Genomic DNA, 15696 nt, shown 5'->3' on the forward strand with positions numbered 1-15696 from the left:
AATAAAGAGCATATTGACCATATACAATGATTAGCCAGTACTTCTGGGCACTGTAAAAGTCACATTGGCCTCCTAAACAAAAGTGACATAAGTACCTATATGAGCTTCTGAAGCAAAAAGCAATTTCTCTTGCAACAAAGCTAGAAATTGATCACTTGGAAAAAGGTGCAATGCAAACAAGTCTGTTATACATATGGGCTGGGGGGGAAATAGAACATTTGATTTGGGGGGACAGAAACATCTTGCAGCATTTGTCAAAATTGGCATTGCTGAAGGACTATTGTGAAAGAAATTAAGAATCTGACCATGCATAAGGAACCACAGTAATACTGCTCATCAGCAATGCAGAAGCAATGACAGTCCTTTATCTAGGGCTGTTCTGGGGTGGGAGACATTTAGTCCAGGGTTCCCAGCGTTCCCTCTCTCCCAAGAGATGCAAACTGGGGATTACCAGGGAGCCTGGTGCAGGGCAGCAGCAGGGGTTGGAGTGACGGCGGGGGGCACACTTACCTCAGGAACCACAGGAAGCAAAGTGACTCCAGCAGCCTGGTCCACTCTGCCTCCTGTGTCCCAGCTGAGTCTCTCCAGCCCCCTTCCCATAGCCGTATCACTTATCGGGGAACAGTATGGAACCAGGGTGCTCAGTTTCCTGTCTTTGAAGCAGAGCAACCTGGCAATAGAGTAGTCTGCTGTCGGGGGTGGGGGGGAGGGGAGAGGGAGAGGGAGAGAAAAAAAATATGAATATGTCCAACCTCTGGTGCTGCCATCTGCCAGGCCCCTCCCAGGTAATGTGCCAGGCTGCCTTGGGCCTCATGGGTCCTATCCACAGCTGAGATGGCTGCTGTGGGGCTCCTAAAGTCTAGCACTTGGAGCCTGCTCACCGATGGATGGGAAGTTACTACCTATATCTGGAGCAATCACTTGTGAAAAAGCAGTCATCCTGGCAAAACAAATTAATCCTGAAACATTCAAAGCAGCAGATGGGTGGCTGTGGCAATTTCAAAAAGGCTGTAGAAAGCTCTCTCCCAAAGCCAAAGCAACTTTTGACAGAAGTTATAAACAAGAGTGGATATACAATGCCAATTGAAACAGATTAGTTTTGGAAATGTGCCTGACAGCATATTGCCATAGAGGGCAGATACAGCAAAGGTATGAAGTGCTAAAGTAAAGGGTGACATTTCTGTTTTTGATGTCTACCAGCATTTGTACAGTTTAATCCTATCAACTACATGCCCTCCCCTGCTGCGCCTCAGAGGCAGCAAGGGGTTGGGAGCTGGTGCCTGTGGGGAGCTGGCTTTTAAGCCTGTTCTCCATGTGTGCTGGTTCTGTGGAGCTACCCTGCCCTCTTGCACTGCAGCTCTGCTGCCTCTATCAGACAGCAGGGAGGAGGGTAGTGGAGGCTGCTGCCAAGCATCCTCTGTGCATGATGGGGTGAGGGGGCAGGCTTGCCATGGACAAAGGCTGCTCCATGGGATGCCTGCTCAGGCCCCCTCCGCCACGGATAGGGGCTGCTGCTGCTCTGCGCAGCTGTATATATCAGAGGCAGCAGCAGTGTGAGGTGGCAAGGGGCTCCCCAGGAGTGAGGCCAAAAGAGCTCTGGCTGTCAGCCCTGCCCCCAGGGACTATTGAATAATCATGTAATTGCTAAGTTTTGATGAGGTTGTGCTGTTATTAAAATTAATCGATATCTAACATCCCTAATGGAAACACAGTATGTAGAGGCAATAAAAATACTGTAGCTAGTGTTACCAGGCATCTGACTTTCAACTAAAATGCCTAGTTTGAGGAGGTAGGGGGAAGGAAAGGAAACCCTGGTGATTCCAGTCAGCACTGCTGACCAGGCTGTGAAAACAGCAGGGCTGTGTCTACACTGGACCCCTTTTCTGGAAAAGGGATGCAGATTAGACAAGTCAGAATTGCAAATGCAGCGGGGGATTTAAATATCCCCCGCTTCATTTGTATAAACATGGCTGCCACTTTTTTCCGGCGCGGGGCTTTGCCGGAGAAAAGCGCCAGTCTAGATAGGATCTTTTGGAAAATAAAGTATTTTCCGAAAGATCCCTTATTCCTCTTAAAATCAAGAATAAGGAATCTTTCGGAAAAGGCTTTATTTTCCGAAAGATCCCGTCTAGACAGGTGCTTTTCTCCGGCAAAGCCCCGAGCTGGAAAAAAGCGGCAGCCATGTTTATACAAATGAAGTGGGGGATATTTAAATCCTCCTGGAAGGGAACTCAAGAGGTCATAAAGTCCAGGGGTTGTTCCAGGAAGATCCTGCCAGCTTACCCATCACAGTTGGGCACTGCTCCAGCCCAGGCCCATACTGTGGGCGGAGGGCTGCTCCCACCAGCCTGATCCTCCAGCTACCCAGTAAATATGCCAGTAAGGCTAATGTTTATCTGTTGACCTTTTACTTTCCTAGTCGTGGAAACCAACAGTGGATGTAATTTCAAAGAGCAACATGGTCAACTGTCATAGTGGCTGACAGGTCAAAAAGGATGAGGCTGGACCCATTCTGAGATTTACCAAAAACTGCTTATTAGAGATGTGGCAAGAGCAGCTTCAATTCAGTGCAGTAAGCGCAAGTTAGATTCAGTAACAGCTAGGATAGTGTTGTAGGAGAGAAGGTACATACAGTAATTTTAAACAGCACATAGATTTAATTTAGAAGTGAAAGGGAGATGGGCCAGTAGCTGGATTCAAGTGGCGTGAAGTTTTAAGGTGGGAGAGCCTAAAATGTTTGTGTTTGTAATTGTGAAAGAGCCAGGCTGAAGGAGGGAGAGAGTTAAGGGGAACAGTAAAGGTGCAGCTGAGTGAGCACAAGGCAGATTTCAGGATATGGAATGGAGTCACTGGAGCAAGTTGAGGGGTTAGTGGAAGAAAGCAGATGAGAAGTTTTTTGCATCTGTGATCAGAAGGAAGGACAAGATGAAGGAAGAATGAAGATCACACTTGTCAATTTCTCTTTTGAAAGAGAGCATTATGATTCCATTCAAAGAATAGTAGAGGTAGGAAGAAGGGAGGATTTCAGAGGAGAGTCAAAAGTGTTTGGGATTGTGGACATGGGATTGCGTTAAATTGGAGAAGTGGTTATTTAGCTAGGAAGATGCCCAAACTAAGAGTGAAGTATGAATTTGTAAGGGAGGAACTTGGCCTGGCTGTGGGATTTCTGAGACCACCCACAGTAGGAACAGAGGAAATGAGCGTGGGGGAGGGTGAGTCCAGGGGCAAGAAATGGACAAGCCAGATTTCATGATAGAAGACTGAGGGAAAGAAGTCAGGGGTATAAGTGAGGAATGGAGAGAGACAACCATTTTGTTGTTGTTGTTGTTGTTTTAATGGAAAGAAGTTACAGGCAGTCCCCGACTTACGTGGGATCCCTAGATACGAACGGGGTGAGGCAACTCCCGCACATGCGCAGCAGCATTCCCGGGGCTTGCTCACCTGGGTCCTAGGATCCTCCTCCTCCTCCTCGGGCCGGCTCCGACTGGGATCCCGCAGAGTGCCGGGCAGAGAAAAAGTGCCTCCCCACACCCGCTGCCCCCCCCAACCCCTTGCCAGCAACAGGCTGCCCCCTCCCCTGAGCAACAGGCTGCAGAACAGCAGACAAAAGAAGCCTCTCTGCCCCTCCTCCCCTCTATACATGCAGGGCTCCCGGAGCGCAGCATCGTCCCCGGGGCTCGCTCACCTGGGTCCTAGAATCCACCTCCTCCTCCTCTTCGGCCGGCTCCTCCGGCCTGCCGGCTCCAACTGGCCTCTGCCTGCAGCAGCTGGCCACAGGGACAGGGATCTCGTAGAGCTGCCGGGCAGAGGAAAAGTGCCTCCCCACGCCCGCTGCCCCCCCCCCGCGGCCTCGCATCCTACACGCCTCCCCCCTCCCCCCCTGCCAGCAACAGGCTGCCCCCTCCCCTGAGCAACAGGCTGCCGAACAGCAGACAAAAGCAGCCTCTCCGCCCCTCCTCCCCCTATACATGCTGGGCTCCCTGGGCAAACAAAGACTCCACCAAAACAAAGTGCTGGCCTCATTGTGTTAGCAAAAAAAGGACCCTCCTCCTAGAACCCTGGGTGGTGTGTGGAAATAAAGCTATTAGCTCAAAGCATGGTGCAGAGCTGTTTGGTATTTGATGAGTTACTCCTTTAGTCCTGAGTTTGTCACAGGGACAGAAATAGATGTGAAATCTTCTGAACAGGGGAACAGACAGCAAAACAAACATTAGAGGGGAGTTAACCTTTCCTTATGCTATCTAAAACTAAAAAAAATGTTTGGCTAGAGTTTCCCCTACACTATGTTCCAGTTCTGACTTACATACAAATTCAACTTAAGAACAAACCTACAGTCCCTATCTTGTACGTAACCCGGGGACTGCCTGTATTTATAAGTCTACAATACAATACAGAGCTCACAATCTGAAACCCTAACCCTGCTAAATTTACTTTAAATTTAAGCATATTGTGCAAGCTTACTCCTATAAACATATGCACAAGAGTTTACAGGATGAGATACAAGAAAATGAGCTGAAAGAAATCAATAGGGGTCAGGGTGATTGGGGGGGAGAGGAGCAAAACTTATAAAAATATGTTAGGTGATGCTACCTAGGTATTGTTTGTTCTCTTTGAATTGCCACTATTTTGGAAGTTTTTTTTTTTTTTTAAATCCATGCCTAATACCAGTGTTTGTTTTGGTTTTAAATGTGTACTTTCAAGTACAATTTTAGCCCTGTTTATTACATATTGCCTGGGTTTTTTTAATTCATTTTTCTTGTTAATGTTTGACTTACTTTAATCCAATGATGACTGAAGAGTTCATTTTAAAATGTTTCTCTTTTCCCATCCAACCCTCTTTGGTTTTGGTGAAACTCTGAGGCTACGTCTACACTGCACAGTTATTTTGGAATAAGCTATTCTGGAAATAGCACATCTACGCTGCAGGGAACCCTCAAAATTAGTCTGAGGCAAGTTTCCCTAATGTAGCCGTACTATGTCGATGTAAACTGGACTGGAAGGTGAGTGGTGGTGGTGGTGGTGGCGGTGGCAGTTTGGCGGAGCCACATGACGTCTGGCAGGGCTGGGAGTGGGGGTGGCAGCATCACTGTCCAGGTGGGTAGCCACTGGCCAGCCCTGGCTCCCTTATTCTAGGAGCTGCCAGTCGGCTGGTTGGGGCAGCGGAGCCCCACCTCCCCCCTCACCCATGAGGGGAGGGCAGCTGAGCCAGGCAGCTCAGCTCCAACCCTTTCTCCCATAAGTAGCTGCTGGCTGGGCAGGGGTCTGGCAACGCTCAGCTCTGCTTTTCCCCTCATCAAGCAGCTTCCTGAGGAGCTGAACAGCCCAGTCCGGGCCCACCTACTACAAGGAAGAGCTGGAGGAATGGGCAGCCCAGCTTCAGCCCTTCCACCAGTGAGGAGCTGCCACCTCCACAGCATCTCAGCCCCCACCCCTCATCCTGAGCTCCTCCTCCTCCTGAATCCTGCACCTGCTGGCCTGAGCTCTCGCCCCCCCCCCCTTTACCTCTTACCCCCTGCCCTAATTTCTGTATGGCAGGGTCATTCTCCTTTGGTTTATTTTTTCTTTTGTGTGTGCGCGCGTGGGTGTGTGTGTGTGCGCGCGCGTGGGGGTGTGTGCGCACGCTCTGCTCACGGTTGGGAAATCTTAGAGGGAGCACTGGCAGGCAGCTGTTTTTGAAATCTTCTCCCTGTGCAGGATGGCAGGGGGCTCCCCAGGAGAGGGATCCGGGAGCACACTGGTTGCTGGTCCTGCCCCGGGGACTATCAAATAATGGTGTAACTGACAATATTTTGTTCGGTTTCACGACTATTCAGTTAGTCTAACATTCCTAATCTGAGGAAGCTGTATATTGAATTTGGTGGTTCTAGCTCTTACCATTTAGAAAGGAGTTCATGATCAGACAGAAACTCTCAAAATATGTAGTAGATGTAATTCAGGGATGTGGTGGTACTGTGCTACATGATGGCATACCTATGTTCCATTTTTAATACTTTCTTGGAGAAGGTTTCCTAAACACTTCTCTGTGCGCTTTCTGTTTCCAAGAATGGAGCAAGTATGTGTAGTTGTAGATATTTGAAAAACTCAATTTTTTTTCATTGCCATTGCCAATGAAGTTTGCTGTCTGACAGACCTTGGTTTTGAGAATTAGACTTCCAACTCCGTCAAACAGAAAAATCAAAATATTTTTAGTTCTATAAAATATTGCCATTATCTAACAACTTAGATTGGTAAGATCATCACACGCCTCTTTTGAGAGCCAACAGAACAATTTCCTTTTGTAATGGCTATGTCATCCATGAAGGCCTTCTGAGGTAAGAGACTGCAGGGATGAGAGATACCTCTTCTCACTCCACCTCTCCCCCACCCCCAACACACTTCAGGAGCTACTGGGGATGTGTAGCTTAATTTGTCAGAGGTCTGTAATATGTAAGATTCACTGGTGGCTCCTGTTTTTGCTTGTGGGGATACTTGGTCACAACCTCTTCTTCCTTTTAAGTTTGTTCTGAGTGTGGGTATGTCTATTCCATTCCTCTCTCAAGAGAGGAATGCAAATGCAGACACCCGAAATTGCAAATGAAGAGGGGTTTTAAATATCCTCAGGAGTAAGGGTTATTTCAAGGGAAGGGTTTTATCTCAAAATAACCCTGTTTTCTCTCTCGAAATAGCGCCATTACATGGTTATACAAATGAAGCACAGGATATTTAAATCCCTGCTATGTACATCGGACAAACATCTCAGACACTTCGCCAAAGGATTAATGCCCACAAAACAGATATCAGACAAGATCACAAAGAAAAACCAGTTTCTTGCCATTTTAACCAGAAAGGACACTCTCTCAATGACTTAACCACCTGCATTCTGCTACAAAGACCTTTTACATCTGCACTTGAAAGGGAATCCTCTGAACTGTCATTCATGTTAAAATTCGACACTCTCCGAGAAGGAATGAACAAATACTCAAACTATCTTACCCATTACCAAGATAGCTTCCCCAATTATCACCTCTGATACCATTAGCTCACAGACATCCCACTCTCCCCACCTCTAATATCATCAATTCACAGACACTTACCTTCCTTCCTCCCCCCCCCCCCCCGCATTCTCCTCCTGTTCTGAAATGTGATTTGTCCTTTTCATATGTGTTCATTTTTTTAAATTGTATCCTTTGGTATATATGGTTGTGACTATTTTCTTCCACTATTTGATCTGAGGAAGTGGGTCTGGCCCACGAAAGCTCATCATCTAATAAACCATCTTGTTAGTCTTTAAAGTGCTACATTGTCCTGCATTTTGCTTCAGCTACCCCAGACTAACACGGCTACATTTCTATCACATAGAGAATAAAGAAATTGATGGGGTAGAAAATGTGCTGTAGCTCTTCTGATGGCTTTAGGGAAAATGTGCTGTAGCTCTTCTACTACTGGGCTCAAAGGTGGAGTCTCCTGAAACTGTGGATCCTGTGTGCTAGAGAAGAGGGGCTATTGAGGAGCGGGCTGGTGGTGATCACTCTGGCCTCAGAGTTGCAGAAGTAGCTGTAGACACAGCTTGCCATTCATTGTGCCGAAGCTGTTTGAGCAATATTTGACACAGCAGATTTCTGCCAAGAAATGGTGGACAGGCTTGAAACAATGTGGAGTGTGTGCATAAATGAAAATAAATGTATTTAACTTTTCTTAAAGGTAACTGGTTCTTTGTTTTAAACAAATAGAGGGGTTTCTTCATTCTGAACTGCTTTATTATACTATCTAAACATTCACATTGGAGCCATTGTTAATATTTGTAGCCACCACTTTGCAAAACAATTAGTGTTTCTAATAAAGAGCTTTGTGTATAAATGATTTAAGGTAAATGCTTAATTTTTGCCATTTCTTATAATCCCAAGCACAGATGACAATTGTACAGTGGTAAGATAGAGGAACTCTCCTAGTACAAGTTTGCCTAATTAGGTAAAACTTGATCCTCCATATCTTGTTCCTGTCACAGCCCTGGCCTGTCTTGTTTCATTAGAATGTCTTATCACTGCTCGTCATTACTACTTGTATTCATATGCCAGTACACCAAAGGGACATCCATTTAAGTAGATTGTCAGCTAGTGCATAAAACTACTTTAGACTTTAGCTGTACACCTCCTATTTGTGGGTTGTTTTTTTTTTTTTAAATTAAATTCACTATTGTTTACTGCTCTGCACATGAAGAATATTTTAAGAATGGTTCTTCGAAGTATTATAAACAAGTCAAAAGAGAAATCTTGTCTACTAGAAAAGATTGGAGTGAAGTCTGAAAGTAAGAAAATGGACAAAGTAATTAAAAAAAAGGTGGGATTGTATTTGCTCTGAAACTAAACTTTTTTAAAGTTGTAAACACATTTTACAAATACTAGCCAGGAAATGTTTTGATGGCTTGAGGCTTTATAAGTTTGTGGAATTTTTCCTTGATATTTAGGAGCTGATGTTTGTTGACTGGTAGCACATCTTTCATATGTGAAATGTCTAGAAATAACAGTTCTGAGCTCACTTTGAATTAAATACAGAATAGGCTTAAGTATTCAGAACAAAACATGTTTATTCTGCTTTCAACTAAAACTTAGCTAAAGCGAATTTTTGTAATTTGTTAGAGGAGTTATCCAGTGACTTAGAACTCTCATCCCAGGAATATAAGGAATAGGCTTGTCTTCATAGCTTCTTGTCTCCTAAGGGATTTTTCTGTTCACCTTTTAAGTGCTTCTCAAGCGAGTAAATAACAGATCAAGGGCTTGCTACAGTCTTAAAACAGCCCACCAAACAAATCACTTAAACTCTGTAAAAGATTCTAAGCTACATGTCTTTCTTCATAAAGGAAGTTGTCAATTATTTTTATATTCATGTTTGAAAACAAAACGTAGTCTAGAATGCTTGTGTCTGCTTGCAGCAGGGTCTGTAATGATATATTTTATAGAAGTTGCTGCTCAGTGCTTGTAATAATATGTAAGTGTTCAAATATTTTTAGGACTGCCTTATTTTATGGTAGAATCAGAGGTATGTTGCCTTTGAGTAAAAAAATATTACTTTGTATACTAACTTTTTGTGGGTCAGAGTGCCTTTATAAATGAGGAAAGACATTTACATGGGCTAATAGCCTTGCATATCTTGTCAGACAGCTGTAGGACAAAGTCTATGTAATTTAATTTCCTAGTCACAGTACATGGTCAGTCACTTCTGGAAATTAGTGGGTGTTATATGAACTTGCAGTAATTATTCACAAGGTCAAACATGAAACTGCAGCAAACAGCACATCCTTCGTTTTCCCAAACATTGGCTAAAATACCTCAAAATACAGAAGGTTAAGAAATCTGTTCCATGATTTCATGTTTGGGTTTGGGTTTATGCGGGGCTCAACACATGGCCTGCAGGTAGGAACCAAAACAAAAAAGTAGTCAATATAATAGTCTTCTGTTATGCATTTTAGTAGTTAAATTCCTGGATTGCCTTGCTCATTAAAAGTGCTGTCATATAGGTGGAAATCTGTTGATTTTAATAAAATGTAATATTTACCCGAACTGACTTAAATGGGGCCTGTGTGTTGTGTAGTCTTGCCTTAATCTTTGTGTTCATGCCCATCAGTGTGAAGGAAGCTATTTGCATATATATTTGCATGTATATGCAACCACATTTAACACACTTAAGTTGTGGCCCTCAGCATGTGCTGTGAGTATCATTGTGGCTCCCAGGCATCCAAAGTTGAATAGCCCTGTTGTAGCTTGTAAACCAGTGATCTATCCTCATCTTTCTTGAACCTTCAGCTTTCTTCAATAGTGTCAACCATATCCTTCTTGAAATCTTGCCCTCCCTTGACTTTTGTGACTGTCCTTGTTCTTTTGGCTCTCTAAATATTTAAGCATCCTTCCTTCCCACCAGCCACCTGTGGATAATTCTGTTTGTCTCCTTTACCCAAATATAGGGTGCAAAGGGAAAATCTTGTCCATAAGTACAAATTGTTACCATCTTTATGTGGATAATACACTGGTCTATCACCCTTTTCAAGAGTAGTCTCCTTCTGTTCAAACTAAATAGACTGTCTTTCTGATTACATCTTTTGGATGGCTAGCCATTAGGAGCTCTTCTCACCATGTTGAATTTGAACTAATATCTTCCTCATTCTTTCTCAATCACAGACCTGTTCTATTCTACAGCGTTAGCTAAGCTGCCTCACACAACTAGGTCAATGCATGTTTCTACACTTTTTATTGATGTAAGTTTCCCATTTTATATCAATGCAGTAATACCACCTCCCTCAACAGCATTGCACTATGGTTAATGCAGCATAAGTATAGATGCTACATTATGTATGTCAAGTCTAACAATTTTCCAGCAGCTATCCTTTTACCCTCCCATTTCCTTAGTCCTTCTCATGTGAACAGAGAGCAGCAATACCGGAAGTCTGGAGATGAGAATTGTTTATTGGGGTTGACTTACAGAAAGCATGAATCAGTTTTTTCTTTTCCTTGTTCACAACTTACTTTCTGTTCACCCCAATGTATGTAATGATATATTCTCAACTATAACTTAACAAATCACTTTACTGAAAATTAATTAATCAATAATAACATGGTGATGTAACCCTTTGTATCCCACTGCCTTAATTTTGCTAGATATAAACCAATTGTTTGTCTGCTATATAACTAATTGAATTTCAACCCACCTGGACATAGTCTTAATGACCTTACTACATGCATCTTACTTCAAAGAGACTTTAACACCAGATTACAGAGAGAAACTTCAGAACTTTCATGTGTGCTTAAATTTGACACTTTACGAATGGGCCTTAACAAAGATGCTAATTACCTTACACATTATAAAGACAGCTTCCCCACTTATCACCCTTGATTAGCCATTTATTGACTTATAAACAGCTATTCCCTCCCTCCCTCTCCCTTGCCCCAACTTCTGTTCTAAACCTGATTTGTCAGTTTAATAATGTGTTCACTTTTTTATTGTATTCCTTTGGTATATATGGTCATGCCAATTCTCTTTCAGAATATGATCTGAGGACATGGGTCTGGCCTACGAAAGCTCATCGCCTCTTAAACCATCTTGTTAGTCTTTACAGTGCTACATAGTTTTTCCTTTTGTTTTAGCAAGATCAGACTAACATGGCTACCTCTATTACTGTTAAATGGAAAGTGTTATCAACCTTAATAGATATAAATTTAAAGGAAGACTGTATATAACTAGGCTCTATTCCTGTTTGACATTTACAAATTATTATTACATCTATGTTCTCTTTCAGATGATATTAACTGTGTTTTTGAGCAACAATGAGCAAATTTTGACAGAAGTTCCAATTACACCGGAAACAACCTGTCGAGATGTTGTGGAGTTCTGTAAAGAACCTGGTGAAGGAAGTTGTCATCTGGCTGAAGTGTGGCGTGGAAATGGTAAGTCCAAGTGTTCATTGTTAATAGAGAACATTTCATCGTATTAAGATACAAATATAGGTTTTGTGTGTGTTGGACTTTTTTTTAAGTTATACTCTGCTTTTGGTAGAGAATTTGTGTGGAATGTGAAGTTTTAAGGATAAATACAAGTCTTGCTGACTTTTTTTTTTATTCTCCTCATCCTTTCCCAGCATGGAATGTTTTTACAGAATGTACGCGGAATGCTGAAGACAAATAAATGTCTAAAGTTAAGTCCAATATCTCTGATTTTTAGGTTACATAGTTATACTGAACATCTTACTAAACCAAAAATTTAGTTTAGTCCTGTTGTGCTTGGTTTTACAAGCTAACAGTTCTCTTCTTCCCCACCCCAACCATCATACCTGCAAACCTAGCTGGAATCTAGGGCTAAAGCTGCTCTGTTAGCAAGAGGTGTGATTACCTTTCTCGTGTACATCTATTCATGCTAGCTCTTATTGAGCTAGCCAATGTACAAATAGCAGTGTAGGCACAGTAGCATGGGCTGAGGCATGCGGAGTATAAACTTACTTGAGACCAGTGGATTTATATTCAGCACCAACTCAGCTAAGCCTCTCCTGGCTATCTTAGAGATTTTAAGTTTAGTTTAATTAACTAATTGACTAGTCGATGGAAAATCCATAGTCAATAAGCGAGGAACTGCAGAGGGAACTGCGGCTCTGCCTTTTAAATGTATTAAGAGTCTATCAGTCTGTTGGCTCTTCAATACAGTTAAAAAGCAGAGGCACATCTGGGACTAGGCATGAGCTGGGGATCAGCTGATTCCTGGCACGCGGCTGGTCCCTGCCGCCCCTGTGCCTTGTGGAAACAGTGCTGGGGGAACTGGCTTTAGCCGGCTCCCCCCAGCACTGGCTCTTGCTCTCTGCCCCTCTCTCCCCTTGCTGCCTCTGATAGAGACTGCAGGGGCAGGGAGCAACTAGTTGAGGGACTAGTCGACTATCTAATAAGCTTTTGCTAATTTAAGAGTCAACTAATCACTTGCATCCCTAGGCTATCTCCCTCCTTAACTTCTGGTTAGTCAATGCTTCCGCCTCTGAGTTGTGATGTCTTGTATCTAATTTTCCATAAAGTAGTGCTTTTCCATGTATCCCAGTCTCCTTGCTTGACCTAAACTAAGGATGTTAAATATCAACTAATTGACTAATCGAATAGTCGATGCATTGTGCATTTTTGCATCAACTATTTGATTAGTCGATAGTGCACCTCTGTCTTTGAAGTGAAGAAACAGTTCTAGGGCTGTTTCTACACTTCAAAGGCAAAAGTGCCGCGTGGAGCCCAGGATCAGCTGGGGACTCCCTGCAGCATTTCAAAGGCTCTCTGTGGCATTTCAAAGCGGCAGCACTGCACAAAGCCTGGGGTTAGTGGGGGCATCCCCAGCTGATCCCAGGCTCAACACAGCACTGCCACTTTGAAACATCATGTGCAGCCTGGGGATACCCCAGTTGTCCCTGGGCTGAATGCAGCGTTTCAAAGTGGCAGCGCTGCGTGGAGCCCTGGGTCTGGCCCCAGGCTTCAAGCGATGCTGCTGCTTTGACGTACCCCCTTCTCCCTCCGCCCCACTCTTTCTACCTCTTTCTGATAGAGGCAGCGAGCCAGGAGTGGGGTAGCGACTGGTTGACTATCCAGTAAGCATTTGCTTATCGGCTAGTTGACTAGTCCTTCATATCCCTAATCTAAGACATGAAATATCCCTTCCTAACTTCCCTAGCCTTGCTTTTAAGAATGCTGCCTAATCATCCCTAATCTTAGACATCTGTATAGATCCCTTCTGGAAGTAAACTATTCAGCTAATACTGAAGTCCTGTTCTATTCTCTTTTAATTAATTTCAAGATGTATGTCAGTGTGTCCTTTCTTACCAGATGAGAACCTACATCTAACATTTTTGACTTAATGGAAGCATTTGTGGGTGCACCTTACTTTCATGGGCATAGCTCCCATGCTGAGTTAGGCTCACAGGTTGAGTGTGCATAATACTGTGCTTTTAGAAATCCAGCTCTAAGTTTAAGTATAGATGTAAAGTGAAGTATTTCTCCAGTGAGGGGGAGCAAAAAATGCAAAACTGAAGTATCTAATTCTTTAGATCTCTCCATGCCAGTCACCTGAATTTCTAATGCAGGGTGAGGCAGGGGAATGGGAGACACATGAATGTGATAATTTGCCTTACTTACCTCATGGCTCTGTGGAGAGGCTACATTCCATTTTGAATTCAGTTAGTCTCAATCATGCTAACCTCAAGCCTCAGCAGAACTCCCAGTGATGTCAGTGGTAGGTTCCCCAAGGATTGGAGGCAGAATATGGCCTTTCTTTAACTTGACTTAAAATAATACACTTATAGTCAAATTCATCATCATGCATTGCGAAGAGGTTTGCATTTATGTCCATCCCTACTTTTATTTTCTCCTTTGTGCATCCTATTTCTTTCCTTCCTTTTTAAAATTAGTTAATGCTGATATTGTAAGTGTCACTTAATTTTTCTGTTTATCTTAATGAAAGATGGGGGAGTTTACACTTCAATCATTGTTTCATAGTGTCTGCAGCTTTAACATTTTCATTAAAGAGTAAGCTTCTAACCCACATGGATGCCCAGGAAACTTTCTAAAATGTGAACCAAGTGTAACTGATACTATCTTCCTAAGAATCTGAATGTCATGTGGACTGCATAAATACATGAAGTGGACCTGCAAGTAAGAAGTTTAATGCCACTTGTAGGTCTAATATCCTGAACAATTTGATCAGCTAAAGGAGAATATAGAATCTTCTTAGCCCTCCACTCTTTGATCTTGTCTCTACCTTCAAAGTATCAGTCTTGAGGATAAGTTTCCTGGAAAGTATAGTATCCGCTAGCTACAAACTATGGCCTGGCAAGTGATTTTATTTAGGCACCATTGGAGCTTTAGTTCATGGTGTTTTGGTCAAAACGGTATGAAGGCCCACACTTTCTGTAATAACTAACCAGTATACACTATAATGTCATGGTTGTAGTTCATGACACTTTCACTGTGCTGGACAGTTGGGGTGAGACTCTGAAGCTGTGAATACAATATGAAACTCCTATAAAAGAGATTAATAAAACCTGAATGATGTCTCAAAGCAAACTGTTTGCTCTCATTTGTGATGCTAGCAAACCCAGGCACCAGCTCATGCCAAGGTCCACATGTCTCAGCTTGACACTAACATATACATAGCTGGAATGTGTCTGGCTTACTCGTGGATTTAATGAACCAGAATGCTTGTGAGTTGTTTTATGCTTTGATATTGTATTCCATGTACTGCTCCCCGGCAACATGGATGCATTGTTTCAGGTACACAGAGAGGCAAATCACTGGAGCGTTGGGGCTAACATCCAGGTATCTCAAGCCCCCTTATGTAGACCTCCCCCTCCCCCTTCGGCTAAGTCCCCCTCCTTCTCACTCTGGGTAGTGATTCTTACTTGTACTGAGCTCAGCTGCTAGCCCTGGCTGGGCTGGAAATAGGCTAAGAGCACACTTACACTGCATGGAGTGGTTGGGTCTAGGTCACACCCACCCCTCTCCCTTGGCTCTGCACTTCTCCCTGCCATTTCCTGCCCCCATCACTCGTCAGCCAGGGATAGAGAGGTCACTGGGGAGCTGCTTTCCCAATCATCCAGACTCCCACCTCTGCACTTGGACTACTTTCTTCTAAGCTGGTGGTGCAGAGCTCTTCCAAGACTAGCTCTTCTGAGGTACTGAACACTGAGCCAATATCGGAACCAACAAAATGAGCCAAATTGGAGCTGAAATGTAAAACTGTTTCCACAACATATGGCACTGAAGACCAAATGGCCACATCTCCCAGTGTCGGTGAATACTGCTGCATCGGTGCATAGTGCAGCATCCATGCACGCTCTAGCACTGCAGACAAAACACCACGGTTGTGTCTACACTGGGCCACTTATTCTGGATAATCAGCCGCTTTTCCGGAATAAGCTGCGAGCTGTCTACATTGGCCCTTGAATTTCTGGAAAAGCAACAATGCTCTACTGTACAAAATGAGCCACTATTCCGGAAAAACTATTCTGCTCCCGCTTGGGCATAAGTCCTTATTCCGGAACACTGTTCCGGAAAAGGGCCAGTGTAGACAGCCCACTAGTCTTTTCCGGAAAAAAGCCCCGATCGCGAAAATGGCAATCGGGGCTCTTTTCCGGAAAAGCGTGTCTACATTGGCCACAGACGCTTTTCCAGAAAAAGGGCTTTTCCAGAAAAGCAGCCTGCCAATGTAGAC

General features: G+C 43.6%; 1 protein-coding gene across 8 annotated transcripts in view; it reads left to right on the plus strand.

Annotated features, from left to right (window-relative positions):
- The window catches only part of PPP1R13B (protein phosphatase 1 regulatory subunit 13B), a 159181-nt gene that overhangs the window by 34945 nt on the left and 108540 nt on the right, over positions 1–15696 (plus strand). The window contains exons 1-2 of one of the 8 annotated variants that reach the window (XM_075926476.1): positions 8129–8316; positions 11267–11414. In XM_075926476.1, the coding sequence (XP_075782591.1) occupies positions 8191–8316; positions 11267–11414 (274 nt within the window). In that variant the 5' untranslated portion in view covers positions 8129–8190. Of the gene's footprint in view, positions 1–8128; positions 8317–11266; positions 11415–15696 lie in introns of those variants that run through there. The other 7 variants (XM_075926475.1, XM_075926474.1, XM_025181583.2 and 4 more) reach the window with 7 other exon arrangements.

This window comes from Pelodiscus sinensis, chromosome 4, assembly GCF_049634645.1.
Source record: "Pelodiscus sinensis isolate JC-2024 chromosome 4, ASM4963464v1, whole genome shotgun sequence".
NCBI classification, from domain to species: domain Eukaryota; kingdom Metazoa; phylum Chordata; order Testudines; family Trionychidae; genus Pelodiscus; species Pelodiscus sinensis.